The 16826-nt window shown below is 39.8% G+C and overlaps 3 protein-coding genes across 3 annotated transcripts; 2 read left to right on the forward strand and 1 right to left on the reverse strand.

The window, feature by feature from the left end:
• Positions 1 to 790: 790 nt before the first annotated feature.
• On the forward strand, positions 791 to 9171 carry agxt2 (alanine--glyoxylate aminotransferase 2). The gene is made up of 14 exons (XM_034096106.2): positions 791 to 1454; positions 2526 to 2614; positions 2773 to 2963; positions 3081 to 3204; positions 3319 to 3413; positions 3695 to 3788; positions 4203 to 4296; positions 5153 to 5253; positions 5458 to 5550; positions 6303 to 6435; positions 6547 to 6635; positions 6756 to 6905; positions 7235 to 7333; positions 8794 to 9171. Exons 1-14 carry the CDS (start codon positions 1373 to 1375, stop codon positions 8893 to 8895), a joined length of 1536 nt encoding a protein of 511 aa, XP_033951997.1. The 5' UTR covers positions 791 to 1372; the 3' UTR covers positions 8896 to 9171.
• Positions 9172 to 11058: 1887 nt separating this feature from the next.
• On the forward strand, positions 11059 to 13540 carry LOC117456535 (uncharacterized). The gene is made up of 3 exons (XM_034096450.2): positions 11059 to 11742; positions 12341 to 12476; positions 12687 to 13540. Exons 1-3 carry the CDS (start codon positions 11150 to 11152, stop codon positions 13437 to 13439), a joined length of 1482 nt encoding a protein of 493 aa, XP_033952341.1. The 5' UTR covers positions 11059 to 11149; the 3' UTR covers positions 13440 to 13540.
• Positions 13541 to 13706: 166 nt separating this feature from the next.
• On the reverse strand, positions 13707 to 16344 carry LOC117456536 (uncharacterized). The gene is made up of 4 exons (XM_034096451.2): positions 16163 to 16344; positions 15094 to 15288; positions 14927 to 15003; positions 13707 to 14809 (listed from the first exon to the last, which is right to left on the reverse strand). The coding sequence occupies exons 1-4, from the start codon at positions 16256 to 16258 to the stop codon at positions 13816 to 13818; spliced, it is 1362 nt and encodes a 453-aa protein (XP_033952342.1). The 5' UTR covers positions 16259 to 16344; the 3' UTR covers positions 13707 to 13815.
• Positions 16345 to 16826: the final 482 nt, after the last annotated feature.

Raw genomic sequence — 16826 nt, forward strand, 5'->3', positions numbered from 1 at the left:
AAAAGGAACAGATCCTCTGACAATACCGGCTGATATAGCCGGTGTCACGTGGGTCACAGGTGACTTTGTTGTTATTGGTACTCGAGCTGCGCATGCGCGCGATGGACATATCCAGTGCTAAAGCACCGCCTCTGGCGGTCAGTAGGGACGAAATAGAACTGGGACTGCAGTCGAATAGTCCAAAGATCAGCTCCTAAATTCTAACCCTATCGTCTATTCCTTGACCTCTGAGTGAAACGTCACGGGGTTAAGGAATAGTGGACAGGAGAATTCAAAAGGACTTAGGAGAAGAGACTGGTACTTTAGAGAATCCGAATGCACTTTCACTATCTGACGTGTTTATGATGCGCCAGCGGACGTCATGAATGTGCGTCTGCTGCTGTGGGGGAACTATGGAAACTACAGTTTTCTATACAGCGGACTACAACATGGATGTTTAATAAGAACGAGGGACTACTGTGAACTCATCTAGAGACTCTGCACCGTGCTCTGGTGCTGTTGCTTTGCTTTATGAATGTGGACAACAGAGAAACATATTCTTCATGACCAAAGTTGGAATTGAAATAAAAAAGGAAAGTGAAATGTATTCTCGTCACCCTCTCCCTCCGGTCCACATTAATACCAATTATCCCAATACGTATGATTGTATGAACTAAAGATCTTAAAATCAATACAAATGTATTTATTATAAACGTTAGTCCTTAACATCTATCACTGTGTATATCACCATTCAAACATCTTTTAAAAGTTGATCAAACTCCACACAGCTCAGTAAAGACTGTGAAATGTTGACTTTATTTGATAATTTCAGTAAAAACTAACGTTCATATTTCTCTTTTTGATTATAATACTGATGAACGTGCAAAACAAAGCACTTTGGCAACTTACCACCTATGTTTTAAAATGCTTAATAAGCACCTTAACTTTCATGATATCATTTCTCGGTCATAATCGGTTGTTTCCGTGAACGGCCGACTGTTGAGTGACGGCAAATGCTGCGGCTGCAAGGCATTGTGGGGCAGCATTTTCGCTTCTCCTGTCGGTTAGGGAGGTCCAGTGGTTCCTAAGCTAAAGGAGGTTATAAAGGAAGTTTGAAACCTCCGTTCCTATCATTCTCATCATTCTAGAGAATTCGAACGGCACTTATCATGGCTGCCACTGAGGGACTTCCGGGTCATTTCACTCCTTTAGGAAGGTTCCTAAGCTAAATGGACTATTCGACTTCAGCCTCAGTGTCAAACTGCCATCACTACTGACAGCCCACCGGAAACTTTTTCGGTGCAGAAAATCTTGAGGTCCGCGTGCAGCTGAGTGTGCGACGGTGACGGAGTATCATAGCTGCAGGCCTGCAGCCCTCTGTACCTGCTCAAAAATGTTTAAAGCTGCTTCCTCTCTCAGTGGCCGCTGTGCACTTCTAACAGGACAAGCTTCGGTCAAATTCCACTTGGCAAGTGGTGAGTTACCATGGAGACGAACAAAATCCAGAGCTCGTTGGTCATTATGGTCTGTCTGAACTTGTTTATCATTGGAAAGTAATGTATAAACGTGAAGTTGTTTATACTTTTTTTCTTCTTACTTTTAGTCTTGCCCGACTGGTTTAAGGCGGTTTTATTTGACCCAAATATGTGAATAAAGCCACACAGTTGTCTTGCTTAACCAGTGTCAATGTGGTGTAACGGAAAGTAACATTATAACTCATTTGCTTTTTTAAGTACTGAGTAATGAATCCAAGTTAGAATTTTTTTTAGAGAGGTAGGCCTACTGTATTTGTGGCAGGTGTTCTAAATTGTTTTGTCCACCCCATATAAATCAACGACGATATGCAACATAATAGAACCTGTTAGTTCAATAAAAACGTATAGGTGAATCAAAACTTATCTTAAACTATTAAAACCTAACAAATGAACATCCAAGAGGATAGAATGAAGTGCAGGTCTGTTTTAGAGGGCATTGGTGTTAGACAGTTTAGGTGAATAAAACTGACTTCTCAGGTCCATTAAACAAGGTTATATTTGATAGGATGACATATAATGTGAGTAACTTGGCTACATTATATTAAATTGCAGCAGGAAAAGGTAATGCCATTCATTACATTGAGTCATTTTATGTCTTGTCAATTGTTGGCTGTGTGGGTGGAGGAATAGTTACGCACATGCTTTTTAGTCTTTATATAATCTCTGAACCAGTCCAGTGCACCTTCTATCTCACATTTTACAACTAAGAGTTTCAGGAGGGATTTTATTATGTGTTGCACAATGTGAGGTCTAAAGGGAACTGAATGTGGTTAGAGTGTCAGACAGGTTATGGTATACTGAATACTAGTTACATACTAGAACAGCCTTAACATTATTTGCACATCTGTCTCCTATAGACAATGATTGGAAATAAATATAAGAGTTGAAATAACTCTGACAGGATGTTTCACAAATTACTCTCATATGTCGCAGATCAGGTTATGTAGTTCATCAAAGGGAAAATGTTGCTTTTACATTACTGTATACGTTTTAAGCAATTTTATTTTACAGGTGCATTACGTCAGAAATCAGCCTTCAAACACCCTCCCACAGACATCCCAGATATGCCCTCATGCAATTTCAAACCAGAGGAATACACAGTAAGAGCAATATCCTCCTGACATATACATTATCTCTAAAGTTGGCCCTATTATTTGTGATCACCTAAGTAATAATATATAGAATTTAGATACACGTGAACATGCTGGTAATGCCATTGTGTGCATTTTTTTTTTACTGTGCATTTGTCCCTGTCCAGGGCATGTCCAAAGAGCGGATAATGGAGATCCGCAGGCAGAACTGCAACCCTATGATCATGAAGGTTACCTACTATAAGAAACCAGTATTGATCCACCAGGGATACATGCAATGGCTGTGGGATGTGGACGGGAGGCGATATCTGGATCTATTTGCTGGTGTGGCGACTGTCAGTGTGGGTCACTGCCACCCGTAAGGTCCCTTTTCTTTCCTGTGTCACACAGTGAGAGCAGGATTTATTATACCTACAGTTCCTAATAAAAATAATTCTTCATTCTTATATCGGACTCCTGATATCTGTGGGTACAGGAAAGTGACGGCAGCAGCAGAGCAGCAGTTGAAGAGATTGTGGCATACTACAAACATCTACGCCTATCCTACTCTCCATGAGTACAGTGAGAAACTTGCCTCTTACTTACCGGATCCCCTCAAGGTACCATGGTGGATTTAAAAAAAAAAAAAAAAAAAAAAAATTCAACTTGGAGTAGGAGTCTGGATAAACAATTCTGTGATGAAAGGGTTTGCTGATCTTTGTCCCACTGTCCAGGTTGTATATCTGACCAACAGCGGCTCAGAAGCCAATGACCTGGCCATGTTGATGGCTCGACTTCACACAGGCAACTTTGACATCATCACTTTAAGGTACAAGTTTTTAAATATATAGATAGACTTCATTCTATTAGTTATCATTTTTTTTAAAAGTCATTATTTAGGACTTGATAACATGACCTTTTATAAGGCTAAAAGACTAAAATACCTAGGCTGTATTAAAAAAAATGTTGACCATCCTTGTAATAGATTTGTATTTATTTTGAAATACTCAATTTTCATTTTACTCATTAACTCAAGATTCTTAATTGTGAAAAGAAAAGTTATCTGTTATCCAAATGTCTTTAATGTTTTCTATCCATTTTTCTTTCCAGGGGCTCATACCACGGTGGCAGCCCACAAACCATGGGTCTTACTTCCAACGCAGCATATAAATACCCCATTGCCAACGGTTTAGGCTGCACAACTGTATGTATGCATTATTATATTACAGTCAGCACCACATGAGAAACACCTACAACTAATGATACACATAATCATTTATGTCATAATGAAGTTTAATTTATACAATAGTGATATACATTGACATATGTTTGTGATAGACAAATATCTTCAAGAAGACTGGGTTATGAATGTAATTAGTGGCCACTAAAACATTTCAATGTTTTGACTGCCTCTCTTCTCTTTTGTTCTTTGCCTTATAATAATGAACATACACAACATTTGGCCTTAAACAGCTTTGTGACCTCCCCTCAGTTTTCAAATAGTTTTTCCACAGATAAACTAATCATGTGAACAATACAATACAGCCACGTATGATGATTTCTTTGTGCCGCGTTAATGAGTGAGTGTTGCTGACTCGGTTTCTGCCCAAACAAACAGACCATGTGTCCTGATGTGTTCAGAGGTCCGTGGGGAGGAAGCCACTGCAGGGACTCTCCTGTGCAGACCACCAGACCGTGTGGCTGTGCCCAAGGTACAAAAACACACCCACCCTCAACATGCTCATTTCGTTGAAACTGTTGACGGTGAGATTAAGCATTACCACTGCTTTTGCAATATTCCTCGTGAACATTAACCTTACCTTTTTGAATGTGCTGTATTCATGCACAGCGATAAACAACAGTTGATACCAGAGCCATTTCATTTGTTTTTGTTTTAAAATTGTGAGTGGAATTACATGCAGCACAAAATGGCCACATAAAACGACACATTTTATTACATTGAATACCGGAGTTTGGAAAGTGTTTGGTCTTTATCCTTTGAGTTCATAAGGTTCAAAGGTTCCTTCTATCATTCATCTTTGAACCGTAAAGCATTTTCAGGAATTTTATCTATATAGTATTCCTGTGGCTCAACCACAGAGCCTTCCTGGAAACGATCAATACGTTGGCATATCAACATGGCTGTTTACACAAAACAAACATCCGCTTTACTGCTGTACGTTATCAATTTAATTTATTAACCACCCTGCTGCTGTGTGTAAAGTTAGCTGTTATAGTGGTAGATAATTTGGTCAAAATTAATGTCAGAGCAATTATAACTGACATACCTTTATCCATAAAATACAATATAATAAATAAAATCTAAATCCAATAGAGAGAGTCACATTTTCAAAAAGAAAATTGGGATTTGACATCTGATTTTGGTAAGCTTTAACTTATCATTCAGTAACTTAGAACAGTTATTGAATAATTGCTCCGCCCATTCCCTAGGTGTGAATAAATGAACATTACTTATTTTTAAATCTGCATTTGTTTGAGATAAAGTTAACATGATTTTTTTCAAGTATATTTTTGTGTGATCCAAAAAACATTTATTGGTTCCCACAGGTCATTGCATGGCAAATGATCAATACATCGGGCAGCTCAAAGAGACATTTGCCACTAGTGTCCCAAGTCGAATCGCTGCTTTCTTTGGAGAGCCTATTCAGGTACTCTATTCTGTGTTATAACAGGACATGTCATCTTCAAGTCAATGTCTTGACAATTTAGTTTTGCATGTCTAATGTGTTGTATCTACAGGATAATCCCCTGATATCAGAAAAAAAGAAAACAGTGTTTGTTAGCATGTCATTCATGTTTTTCAATTTTTTTGTGAGGAATACTTGTGATGTGAATGTGTTTGATTTATATAGGGAGTTGGAGGAGCTGTGCAGTATCCTAAAAATTACCTGAAGGACGCTTACAAACTTGTCAGAGAGAAAGGAGGGGTGTGCATTGCTGATGAGGTGAGAGTGAGACACATTTCATGTCAAATATATTCTAAATGTACAGAAGGTTTTAGAGTTTTTCTCTAGAAACTGCTGCCTGCTGATGGAAATGTGGTTGATGAGAGTGAAGAAACTGAACCAAACAGTAACATTGCAGACGTATAAGTTAACACAATTAGTTAAATACACTAAAGCGCTTTGTACAGCTGAGGGGAACAGCAGAGTCAAGTGACAATTCTCCGTGGGTTTCTTTCACATTACTGATAGTCATTAGACCCATTGTTAACATAGAAATATTGATGATTGCCGCTTTAAGAAAAGTGAAAAAAAAACTGCTCATGGTTCAATAATTGAGCATTTTTACTTATCTTTACAGAATAACTTATCTTGCATGTTAATTTATGAGTTCACTGTTCAACAAAAATATGTTTCTTTCATGTTCAGTGATTCTGTTCAAATCCACTATTCCCGCAGTGTTGCAGATAAAGATAAGCCTGCAGTTTTATCATCAGTATTATAATATTGGGAGAATTTAATTCCAGTAGTGGCCCAGTAGGTTATTTACTGATCGCGTGATCAAAATATTTTAAATGTTATGAAAAAAAAGAAATTGAGCTGATCATTTCCAAAATTCACAACATGTTTTTGTCTAACAAAATATTGTGATTCAATCATTTAAAAAAAAAAAAATATATATATATATATATATATATATATATAATGACACACATTCAAAGCCCTAAAATGCATAAACCTTCTTGCACCAACAGGTCCAGACAGGATTTGGGCGAACAGGAAGCCACTTCTGGGGTTTCCAAGGTCATGATGTCATTCCTGACATGGTTACAATGGCAAAGGGGATTGGTAATGGATTCCCAATGGGAGCTGTTGTCACAACACCAGGTGAGATATGAGAGAGTGCATAGAGTGTGTTGGAGGATAGGAAATAATGGTCTCACAAGACCAAAAATAAGTAGATGTAGGTGTGAGATTTTTTATTAATGTATTTCACAGAAATTGCAGCCGCATTTGCCAAGGGGGTTCACTTCAACACTTTTGGAGGAAACCCTGTGGCCTGTGCTGTTGGGTCATCAGTGCTTGATGTAAGAACATATCTTCTCTTTGTTTATCAGTCCTTTTTCAGAGTATATCTGTATTATTTTACTGCAGCTGCTATTTTACTTAACAGGTAATCAAAGGTTATCATTGTTTTTACTTTACAGGTTATCAAAGAAGATGGCACACAGCAAATCAGTCTTGATGTTGGAACCTATCTGATGACAGAACTGGCAAAACTCAGAGACAAGTATGAGATAATTGGTGATGTCCGTGGAAAAGGCCTGCAGATTGGTGTGGAAATGGTCAAAGACAAGGTATTTATTCTGTAACAGAAGTCAAACTAACCTCACATGCTTATACAGTGTGTGTGTGTGTGTGTGTGTGTGTGTGTGTGTGTGTGTGTGTGTGTGTGTGTGTGTGTGTGTGTGTGTGTGTGTGTGTGTGTGTGTGTGTGTGTGTGCGTGTGTGTGTGTGCGCCAGGCCAAAAAAAAGTCTTAAATCAAACTTGCCTCAAGCTGTAGTAATCATTGGAGATAAGCAGTTGCGCAATGTCCATATAGTTACTTACCTAAATTAAATTACTATACTTATTGTTACACATCCATCTTCATTTATCTCGGCATTTCTTCTCTGTCGCCCACAGGCCAGCAGAGACACCCTGCCTCCTGAGGCAATGAGTGAAATCTTTGAGGACATCAAGGACATGGGAATCCTGATAGGGAAAGGAGGAGTCTACGGACAGGTAACAGCACTCACCTTAAAGGGATAGTGGAAATCCGCGAATTTTGGGTTTAACTTATGTATTTTTATTAAAAATAAGCATAATAAACCATTTTTTTTAATTTCATGCGCCTAGTTTCATTTTATTTTCAATTTTACTGCTCCCGACCACGCCCTCTCAATGAAACGAAATACTTCGGGAATCTTCGGGTGATGACGAAAACAAAGGAAGACGGGCACAAACATTGGATGAGGCACGAGTATTTTATTATGTTTTCTGGCTGATTTAATGCATCATTAGCCTGTACCATTGTGTACAACGCCATTTATTGCCTGTCGATTAGGCGACCGGAGGCCTCGTCATCCGATAATCCGGTACACAGTGTCGAATGTGTACACTACAGTCATCATATAGACATGATAGACTAACAGTACTGTGAGTACAGCCTACACTTGACAGGCAGCCTGGCTAGCCTAGGATTAGGACCATACTACGTCAAAAGACCGATTGGCTCTAGCTGTATATCATGCTAGTATATAATTCATTTAAATGTATTCATGTAATTAATGCCCATAAGGCTGTTACATATACAATAATAAATGTGACAAGATAATTTATGTGAACCTGACCCTGGTATGTTATGAAATGTACCCTACATGCAGTCATCCTCGGGCATAGCCATAGGCCTACAGTGCATGCATGCCAACTTTTGCAATATATAATATAGCGCCTAGCGTGAGCTATGCTTAGGGACCTACCAGTCAAGATTATTTGTGCATAGGGGTGCATCATCTGGCGCCTGGTCCTGGTCATCCTCGCCATTGCCCATGCCGTGAACTAACTCCATCACCTCGGGCTCGAACAAATAAGGACGTAATGGTCCATCGTCTGGCTCAATATTCTCACCATCGTCGCTTACTGAACCGGATTCAGATTCAGTTCCTAAAACTACATTTTCGCAGGAAAGCCGAGAGGATGTTTCTGACTCGCTATCATCACTGGATACCTCGTACAATCCTTCTTCTTTGTCTGGTATATTTGCCCTTCCACGTTCATTCTGCATAGACGCCATGATTTGTTATTGTTTCGTCTTCCTGAGTTTTCCTCACTTCCGGTTTGGCTGAATCGATCATTTCGTTTCTAAAAAAGTTCGGGGAAGCTGCAATAAAGTGCTTCTAACATGCGTAAGGCAATTATTATATTTTTTTAATCAGGTGTGATTGTTTTGGTACGTAATTATGCTTGTATATAAGTTAAAACGAAACTATTTGGGGTTCAATTTCCACTATCCCTTTAAAGTAGTTAATTCTTTCTGTGCCTACATGTGTCATAAACGCAGCTGGCATAGGATATGTTCCAGAAATGCCTGCAGTGCCTGTTCTGCCTTAGCTAAGGGACACAGAATTAAACACCTGACCTGGTGACACAATTTCCCAATTTATAATCTCCTGTTTTGTTTCCGGTTTTTCTCACCACCTAAGATCTTCCGGATCCAACCCCCGATGTGCATCACAATGGAAGATGCCGATTTCTTTCTGGCAATATTTGACAAGGCCATTCACAACTACATGGAAAGAAGATGAAAGTGAGATAAAGGTCGGCTGGATTGCTCAATGGCAAGGACCAAACCTGGAGACCCTCTCAGGAATGGACTGAATGTAATATATTAAATGTTTAAAATATGTCAGTATTAATCATTTCAACCATTTAAGTAAAACTACCTCACTAGTTAGATGAGAAAATAATCATGTACAGTGACTTTATCTGGCAAATCATGCTTTGGTGTAAAGTTGTATGATTGTAAATGAATGTTATACGAATAAAGGAAGAACCATTTGCATTATAACACATTGGTCACACCGCCCCCGCAGGAATTCATTTGATAGGATTTCACTATCGTCCACAATATGTGGTATGGAAACTGAAAAAGGGCTGCGGTTTAAGTTTTTTAATCCTGTAATCTACTGAAATATTCTATTTGTTTGGGTTCTGGGTAAAAAAACAAGCAGGTCTCTTTGCAATGCCCAAATGGAAACTACAGAGTTGAGTAAGTCCAACAAACAAAAAATGCTCTGTGAGAAATGTAAATGTGGTGGGTCAGGATGCAATCTCAAACTCAAAGAGCATAAACTACGTAATCTAGACCTAGACACCAACGTTGAAAACCAAAGCTTGAGTCAGGGCATCCAATAACTAATTTCCTGGAAAAAGGAAGGGGTCTTTTTTGTCTTTTTAGAGTCATCTGATTCCTTTCTTGTCTTTTAATGAAAGTGAAAAATAGGTCCTGTATTTCCCCCTTACCCCCTCCAAAATGTAATGGGTTCTTTCTTGGACCATGCTACACCTTTCTGCCACATTTCAGGTGAACAGGGCAAGATTTGTTTCTGTAATCCTGCTGACAAACAGATAAACTGAACCAAAAGCATCTCCCGGGCAAAAGAAGTTAAGATAAAATAAAACAGATTAATATAATTTACCATGGCTCTTTTCAATTCAGTTTCCAAGCAAACCATGTCAGTGAGTGTTGTGGAAATTCTTGAAATTAACTAGTCAAAAGAGTCTTTAAAAAGAGGCACACTGGAAAGCAATGTCTCCACAGCCGAGTGCAACCACTGAAACTGAAGAGAGAGCTTTTATACAGTTACAATGAATGCATGCTTAGTCATGAGACAACTGACCCATGACCCTATCAAAGTACAATAGACCCATGATCACTGGTCACCCACTCTCTGGTCAAATGGCACCTTGTGACTGATAATCTTTCTGAGTGTTGAGATCTACTGTCTCTTGACATGAAAGGCTCACAGAATATTAGTATTTATGTTAAATATAACATCATAGCACGGACCCGGCGCCACAAGGGGGCATTGCCCCCTCAGTTGTATTATTTGCCCCCTCACTTTGAGCATCATTCATCCATCAAAAAGTACGATAAATGTCACAATTATTAAATAACTTCAAATAATTATTTCCCCCAATATACGTTACTATGTTTGGATCAGATATGTGGGCAGGCAGTCAAGCAACGTGTAAAAAAGTCTCAACCCCAAGTGAGCTTGTAGTTAGCGTGTGTGCTTAGCTGTAAACACAGTCCACAGACCAAAACGTCTCCGTTTTCCGTGCAAAGTCTTCGGTGGCCGTTACCCGGTTGAAACTCCGGAATGTGCATTAAAAAACATAAAGCAAGGTGAAATAAAATGTTACATGATGTCAGTAAAAACAAGTGTATGGTAAAAACAGAGCAGAGTTGTGCCTGTTTGTAGCGTTAGCGTATTTCTTCTTCTACCTCTACTTCTTCTTCTTCTACTTGTAATTCAATGTAGGCTACCTGCCCGCGAAATATATTATAAATATTGACATAGTGCAACAACAAAGCTTTAAACGAGGTAAATTACGAATGTATGTTCTCAATCGTCAAGTGTGGGATTGAATATTACATTAGATTTGTACTATAATAATAATAATAATAATAATATGTTGTATATGATATAAATGAGTACAATGAGTGACGTAACGGATTGTGGAACATTAGCCGCGTTCACACCGCAGGACTTTCCCTGGTACTTTAGTTCCGTTAGTACCAATAATGTCGGCGTTCACACCGCCGGGACTACTCAGTGCCGGGAACTCTTTTGGAACTCTTTTGGTACTTTTTAGCATAGATATATATAAACACTAGATGACTCACCCGCGCTGCTGGCCAATAGGCTACATGCACTAGGGTCTGAGACGTACTTCCGCCTTAGCCGTAATACTGCTTGGGAGCTTCCGGTTTGCTTCCGGTCTGCGTAGCTGAGCGTCCACAAATGTTTTACTGTTTAAATCTATGGTTTAAATATGAGTCGACGGAAGATTTTCAAAACGGAGCATTTGCAAAGACAAGTAAAGAACTACTCCGAGCACTGCTGTGTCCCACTTTGTACGGCATCAGCTAAATTTAACGGGGTCCTAAGTTTCCATGGCTTTCCGACCGAACTCGAGCTGCGAAGACAGTGGCTGGTTAAAATACGACGCGATAACTTCACAATCTCCTCTCACTCCAAGGTCTGCAGTCGTCACTTCGCTACGGATCAACTAATAGAGCCAAAAACCCTTGATGGCCGTAGGAGGCTTGTGAAAGGTGCTGTACCAACTTTGTTTGAGTGGAATCACTTCACTGCTCAAACACCGCGGGGTAGTGTTTGGGAGAGAAGGGAGTGGCCCACTGAACCAGTCTCTCGGGAGGAGCAGGAAGAGCACATGGATGTCCGTGACCATGATTACTGCTCAGCCCCTGAACCAGCTTCACTGGACATGTCCTCTCAAGCTACAGAAGACAACTCCAAAACAGTGGAGGATCTGCAGAAGCAACTGCAGGAGTTAAGAGTCCAGCGAGAGTTTTGCTTACAGCGGTTTGCTGGCTCCGACGACAACATCCGATTCTATACCAGGTAATGTTTTGGCTAAATTCTATCCAAGTTTTTGAGATGGGTTAGCTTATAAAGAATCCTGTTTACCTGCCGTTTGACTGCTGACTATATGCATGCAGTGTTGGAATAAGTAGGCTACTCAACTTAACTGAAGTATAAGTACAAATACTATGGTTTGAAAATACTCCTGAACTGAACATGTAGAATCATAAATCATGTGCTTTTATAAGTAACTAGAAACTATGAAGGTTAACTAAATGTGGTGGAGTAAAACATACTAATACTAACAACATACTGATAATACTTTACTACAAGTGGAAATCTTCAAAACCTTACCAAAGTAAAAGTACATGTCAATATCCACTGCGTTTCTCCCAGTTGCACACTTAAGAATGAAGAGTAAAAGTAGTCATTCTGTGTAAAATGTTCCCTTTATGTTTTAGATTATTACTGCTGCTTTAATGTAGTTGTTACATGTTACTGCTGTATATTACTATACCTGCACCAAGTGCCTTCTTAATTTGAATTGTAATGTATTACAGCAAACAAGAGGAAAGCATTAGCCCATGTGTGTCAGTTAACGAGTCATTAATGACTGACATGTGTCTTTTGTGTACAGATTCCCGAGCTATAACCACCTGATGGCCTTCTGGTTTCTGATTGAGCCTTCCATTTATAAAATGGTTCGTGTCACAAGAGCGATATCAGCTGCCAAGAGGAATGAAGAAGTGGTTACACACGCACGTCCATCAACGGTAGGCTACGTTTCTTTTAACACACACTCTAAACACAAACTGAAGGGAAAATGTTTCTCTGACATTTCATTGCTTTTGTGTAGGCTAAAAGGCTATAGTACTCAATCATTTTTGAATACATCAGAGAACTAAAACAACTTAATGTTTTTCCCATCGTGTGCTACTCTCATGACATTAATATAGTACCCTTTTTTTGTTTTTATCTTCCAGAGACCGCTGCTTCAGCCAATTGACGAGTTCTTCCTTTTTCTCTGCTTCCTGTCGGTGGGTTTGAAAGAAAGGGACCTTGCAAACCGCTTCAACATACACCAGTCCACTGTGAGCCGCATCATTGCAACATGGACAAGTTTTCTTACAACTTTATTGGGGTCACAGTGCATCTGGCTTACACCTGCAGAAGTTCAAGCCCACCTCCCAGAGGCCTTCAAAGATTTCCCAGACACACAGGTGATCCTGGATTGCACAGAGCTGAGGTGTCAAACACCATCCTCACTCCTCCTCCAAAGTGAAATGTATTCTACATACAAATCTCACTGCACCATGAAAGCCCTGGTTGGCATAGCCCCACATGGCGCAGTGACATTTGTTTCCAGTCTGTATGGTGGTTCTGTCAGCGACAAGGAGATTTTCAAACAGTCTGGAATAGCTGCGTTGTTGACTGAAAACATGGCAGTGATGGTAGATAAGGGCTTCCTGATCAGCGATTGCTGCAAATGCAAAGTGTACTGCCCACCTTTTCTGTCGAAGCAGAAGCAAATGCCAGCCTATCAGGTGAGGGAGACACAGGCCATTGCCAGACTGAGGGTTCATGTGGAGCGTGTCATCAGGAGGATAAAAGAGAACAAACTTTTTGATGGCGTCATCCTCCTGTCCCATGCCTACAACATCACCCAGCTGTTTGCAGTAGCATGTATGCTGTCAAACTATCAGAACAAAGCACTGGTCAAGAAATGGGTGAAATAAGACAAGATGATGACACCTGTGCAGGTAGCTGTGATTAAGCTGGGCGAGCACACCGTTTTGCCTGACACACGCTAGTGTTTTGTTTGAATAAATGGTAAATAGCAAATTACAATACGTTGATTTCTTACAAATGCAATGATTTACTATTCATTACAAAAAAATCACTTCACTTTATTGTCTTTTTAAATACAATTGTATATTTATTTACATATATGAAATGTGAACAAACAAACAATATAAACAATATACAATATATATCAAAAACAAAATATTAAATTCACATTTTGTTGTCATTCAGAACACATGATTGAGGGATTGCCTCCTAAAAACAATGGCGGCTGAGCCAGGGTCTAGCAGCTAACTGCTCACAGAGTTATCAATGGCTGCAGTGCCCACTACTTTTGTAATGACAGGTACTTCGGCATGTATGTGTAAAAAAAAAAAGGTCTACTTTTTCTCTGATTGCTCTTTGCACTTCTGGATCTGTGTATATTCTTTGCACCAGGTAGTCCTCCTGTGCCCACACTACAAAGTCACACCACTGCATCCCAGACACAAGAAGTTGACCCTGTACTTGCCAGTAATAGGCATGGCTTTTCTTGAGCTTAGGGGAGCCACATTCCATCTGCACATATTTGCAGTCGACATAATTTGGGACATTGGGACATTTGAATTCAACAAGGCCAAATTGGGGATATTCTGTTGGGTCAAATACAACTCCAGCAGGGGAGGCACCAAGCCAGGGCGTAGAGGGGTGAATGACAAGGCCACAAGAGGAGTAGTTCACGTTTGCCAGTCTACTGTATTCAGCTGCTACTGTGGGCTCCATCTCTGCACCTCTCCTCATTTCTGCAGTCTGCCTTGTACCTTTGAGTATTCGCTCTGCAAGAGAGTTAGCAGAGCTCTCACCTCTGACGTGACAAATCTCTCTAAACCTAGAGGCAGTAACCCTGGGTTTGCGGAGCAGATGCCACTCTGAGCTAGAGCTTTGCTCACGGGTAGCCTCCTCAATTTTGTGAGACATTTCTAAATCAACAGATAAGCTGTTAATATGCAGTTGCTCCTCTTCTGAGCACACCAGCGGTAAATCACATGGCAAGATCACATACCCCTCTATGGGCAAGTGGGGTGTTGGTGGTGTGTCAGTGTGAAGTGTGGTGTACCGAGACGTCAAAGCAGGCATCTGATAGGACAGAACACTGCCCTCCTGCACAATCCCGAAGGCACTTTCCACAAGGGGCTTGTCAGGTCTCATGTTCATTGTGGTCACAAGCGGTCTGTCTTCAATGCTGAACGCTGAGTATGCCTCCGTAACTCTGAACAGGCAGGGATCTGGTAATGGCCCCACCATGCCTCTGTAGAATCCACTCCTACAAAGAATGGCAAAGACAATATAGCACATTAATGCGACAATAAAGGTTAGGAATACAGCACCAGAATTATGAATTTAAAAAACACAGGAAACACAATTTTCCAGCTAAACTGACCTTACTCCAGTCTGCACCATCCTATTTGGTACAGGCTTGGTGAAGACCATGGAGTTGATGGGCCCTGGCTTCACACCCTTAAGGAAAAGACAAGTACTGTTCGTTGAGTCACTTTAAAACAAAAACTCTGTGAAAGATTACAAGTATTTGAACCTCATTGAAATTACCATTGTTCGCGGCTTGTGCCATTGCTGTTCCGATTCAGTACAGCTATGCACAGGTGGCACAACTGACATGTTCAGTTCAGTGTAATGTGCTGTTTGGAACAGCAATGCTACTGTGTGATTGCACAAAACAGTTCCTGCAACACAGGAGCACTGGTTGTGCGTGAGCACCACTGGTGATGAGTCACGAAGCGTTATCTAAAAAAGAGAGAAGAAATACTAGTGATTAGTAACCTCACTTGTGGTAAATGAGCCAGGAGGTTATGAGTAGAATTATTGGTTATTTTTACTGACCCATTATCCTAGAAGAAGCATGTATTCCTGAATGCTTAGTGTTACCCTCTTACCCTACAATACCACAATGAACTTTCTTTGGCAACTAAGATGCCTTGAAAATTGTATTAAAGCAGTTTTGACTATATATTTGAACCCCCATACTTACACATCCATAATCAATGTAATAATATCTGACCAATCAGCTGTGATAAAGCAGTAGGACACTGTAGGACACTGTTGAGATTCCCTTAAGGTAAACTAATGTTTAACTGAACTGAAACTCAATAAACAGGGGGGAACACAGTGGCAATGTTGCCTGCCTACACTCAAACTGTGTGCTGTCTCGCTCTTCCTCATTGACCTGTAGCACAAGGCTCTCACGCTGACCTGCCCTGTCAGCCTGTCTTTATTGGACACTGAATGAAAAAAAACAGAGCAACAGCGTTAGATCTATACTCACGTCAAAACATCTATGGCAACATTGCTTTACAAAAGCCGATACCATTATGCAGTGTGGCTAACAACAAGACAACCTTGGCTAGGCTATAAGGCTATTAAACGATAGTATTTGTTAGCAAAATGGCTAATGTTTTAAAGAATTAACACCAGAAACAGTACATAGCGTTACCCAGAGCCCTATAGTAGTCTACTATAGTAATAGTATAATAATAATAATAATAATAATAATAATAATAATAGTTATACTATAGGGCTCTGGCGTTACCTAGCTTTTGACAGCTAACGTTAGCATAACCCGGAGCATAAACTAGCTGGTTAGTACCTGTTACCTTCTTACCTTCATAGTTGTGTATATATGACGCAGCATATAATTTGAAGCCTTTATCGAGTTTGCTGGCTGGGGCTTTAGTCGTCCGGCAAATCCGATGAACATCCGACATTTTTAATTTCGGAAGCTCTTGTAGGCAGCGGGTGTAGAAGGTCGTCATTTTTCATCAACAGGAAATGCATCAGCAGCTCTGAGTAGAATGCGGAAGTGACTGTGCATGTCATAGACATATAAAGATTTCTTCATCTTTATATGTCTATGGTGCATGTAGCCTAATGCCATCTTGCTACAGGCAGTTCTCTCATTCATAACATTATGGTTTACTATTTAAATAACCATAGCTTGCTCAATTTTCAAACGGTTTGGTTTTTTATAAACATCAAAGATGTAGTTATGATACTGCATACTTATAATCATGGACTTTCATATGAAAATAACATTAATCAGATAAAGCAATAGCTATACACACACAAGGTATTTATATTAAATATTTGCCGGTGTATATATTTCCATTTATTTTATTATATTGTTAATATTTCAAATAAATTATAAAATTAAAATACATTTATATTTTATATATAAAAATCGGTCTCATGTTACCACTCTGTAAGCCAAGAGTTGTTAATTTAGCAATGCCTTAGCTTGAAGAACAGGGACACAACTAATGACAATA

The sequence above is a fragment of the Pseudochaenichthys georgianus genome, chromosome 12 (genome assembly GCF_902827115.2).
Source record: "Pseudochaenichthys georgianus chromosome 12, fPseGeo1.2, whole genome shotgun sequence".
Taxonomy (NCBI): domain Eukaryota; kingdom Metazoa; phylum Chordata; class Actinopteri; order Perciformes; family Channichthyidae; genus Pseudochaenichthys; species Pseudochaenichthys georgianus.

Excerpts from the sequence above, each read along its gene's own strand:
- agxt2 (XM_034096106.2), top strand. The coding sequence starts at position 1,373 with ATGTTTAAAGCTGCTTCCTCTCTCAGTGGCCGCTGTGCACTTCTAACA. Across the intron at positions 2,964-3,080 it reads AGTGTGGGTCACTGCCACCC|GAAAGTGACGGCAGCAGCAG; the intron begins GTAAGGTCCCTT and ends CTGTGGGTACAG. Across the intron at positions 4,297-5,152 it reads ACCGTGTGGCTGTGCCCAAG|GTCATTGCATGGCAAATGAT; the intron begins GTACAAAAACAC and ends TGGTTCCCACAG.
- LOC117456535 (XM_034096450.2), top strand. The coding sequence starts at position 11,150 with ATGAGTCGACGGAAGATTTTCAAAACGGAGCATTTGCAAAGACAAGTA. Across the intron at positions 11,743-12,340 it reads AACATCCGATTCTATACCAG|ATTCCCGAGCTATAACCACC; the intron begins GTAATGTTTTGG and ends TTTTGTGTACAG. Across the intron at positions 12,477-12,686 it reads CACACGCACGTCCATCAACG|AGACCGCTGCTTCAGCCAAT; the intron begins GTAGGCTACGTT and ends TTTATCTTCCAG.
- LOC117456536 (XM_034096451.2), bottom strand. The coding sequence starts at position 16,258 with ATGTTCATCGGATTTGCCGGACGACTAAAGCCCCAGCCAGCAAACTCG. Across the intron at positions 15,289-16,162 it reads ATATATACACAACTATGAAG|ATAACGCTTCGTGACTCATC; the intron begins GTAAGAAGGTAA and ends TCTCTTTTTTAG. Across the intron at positions 14,810-14,926 it reads ATGGTGCAGACTGGAGTAAG|GAGTGGATTCTACAGAGGCA; the intron begins GTCAGTTTAGCT and ends CATTCTTTGTAG.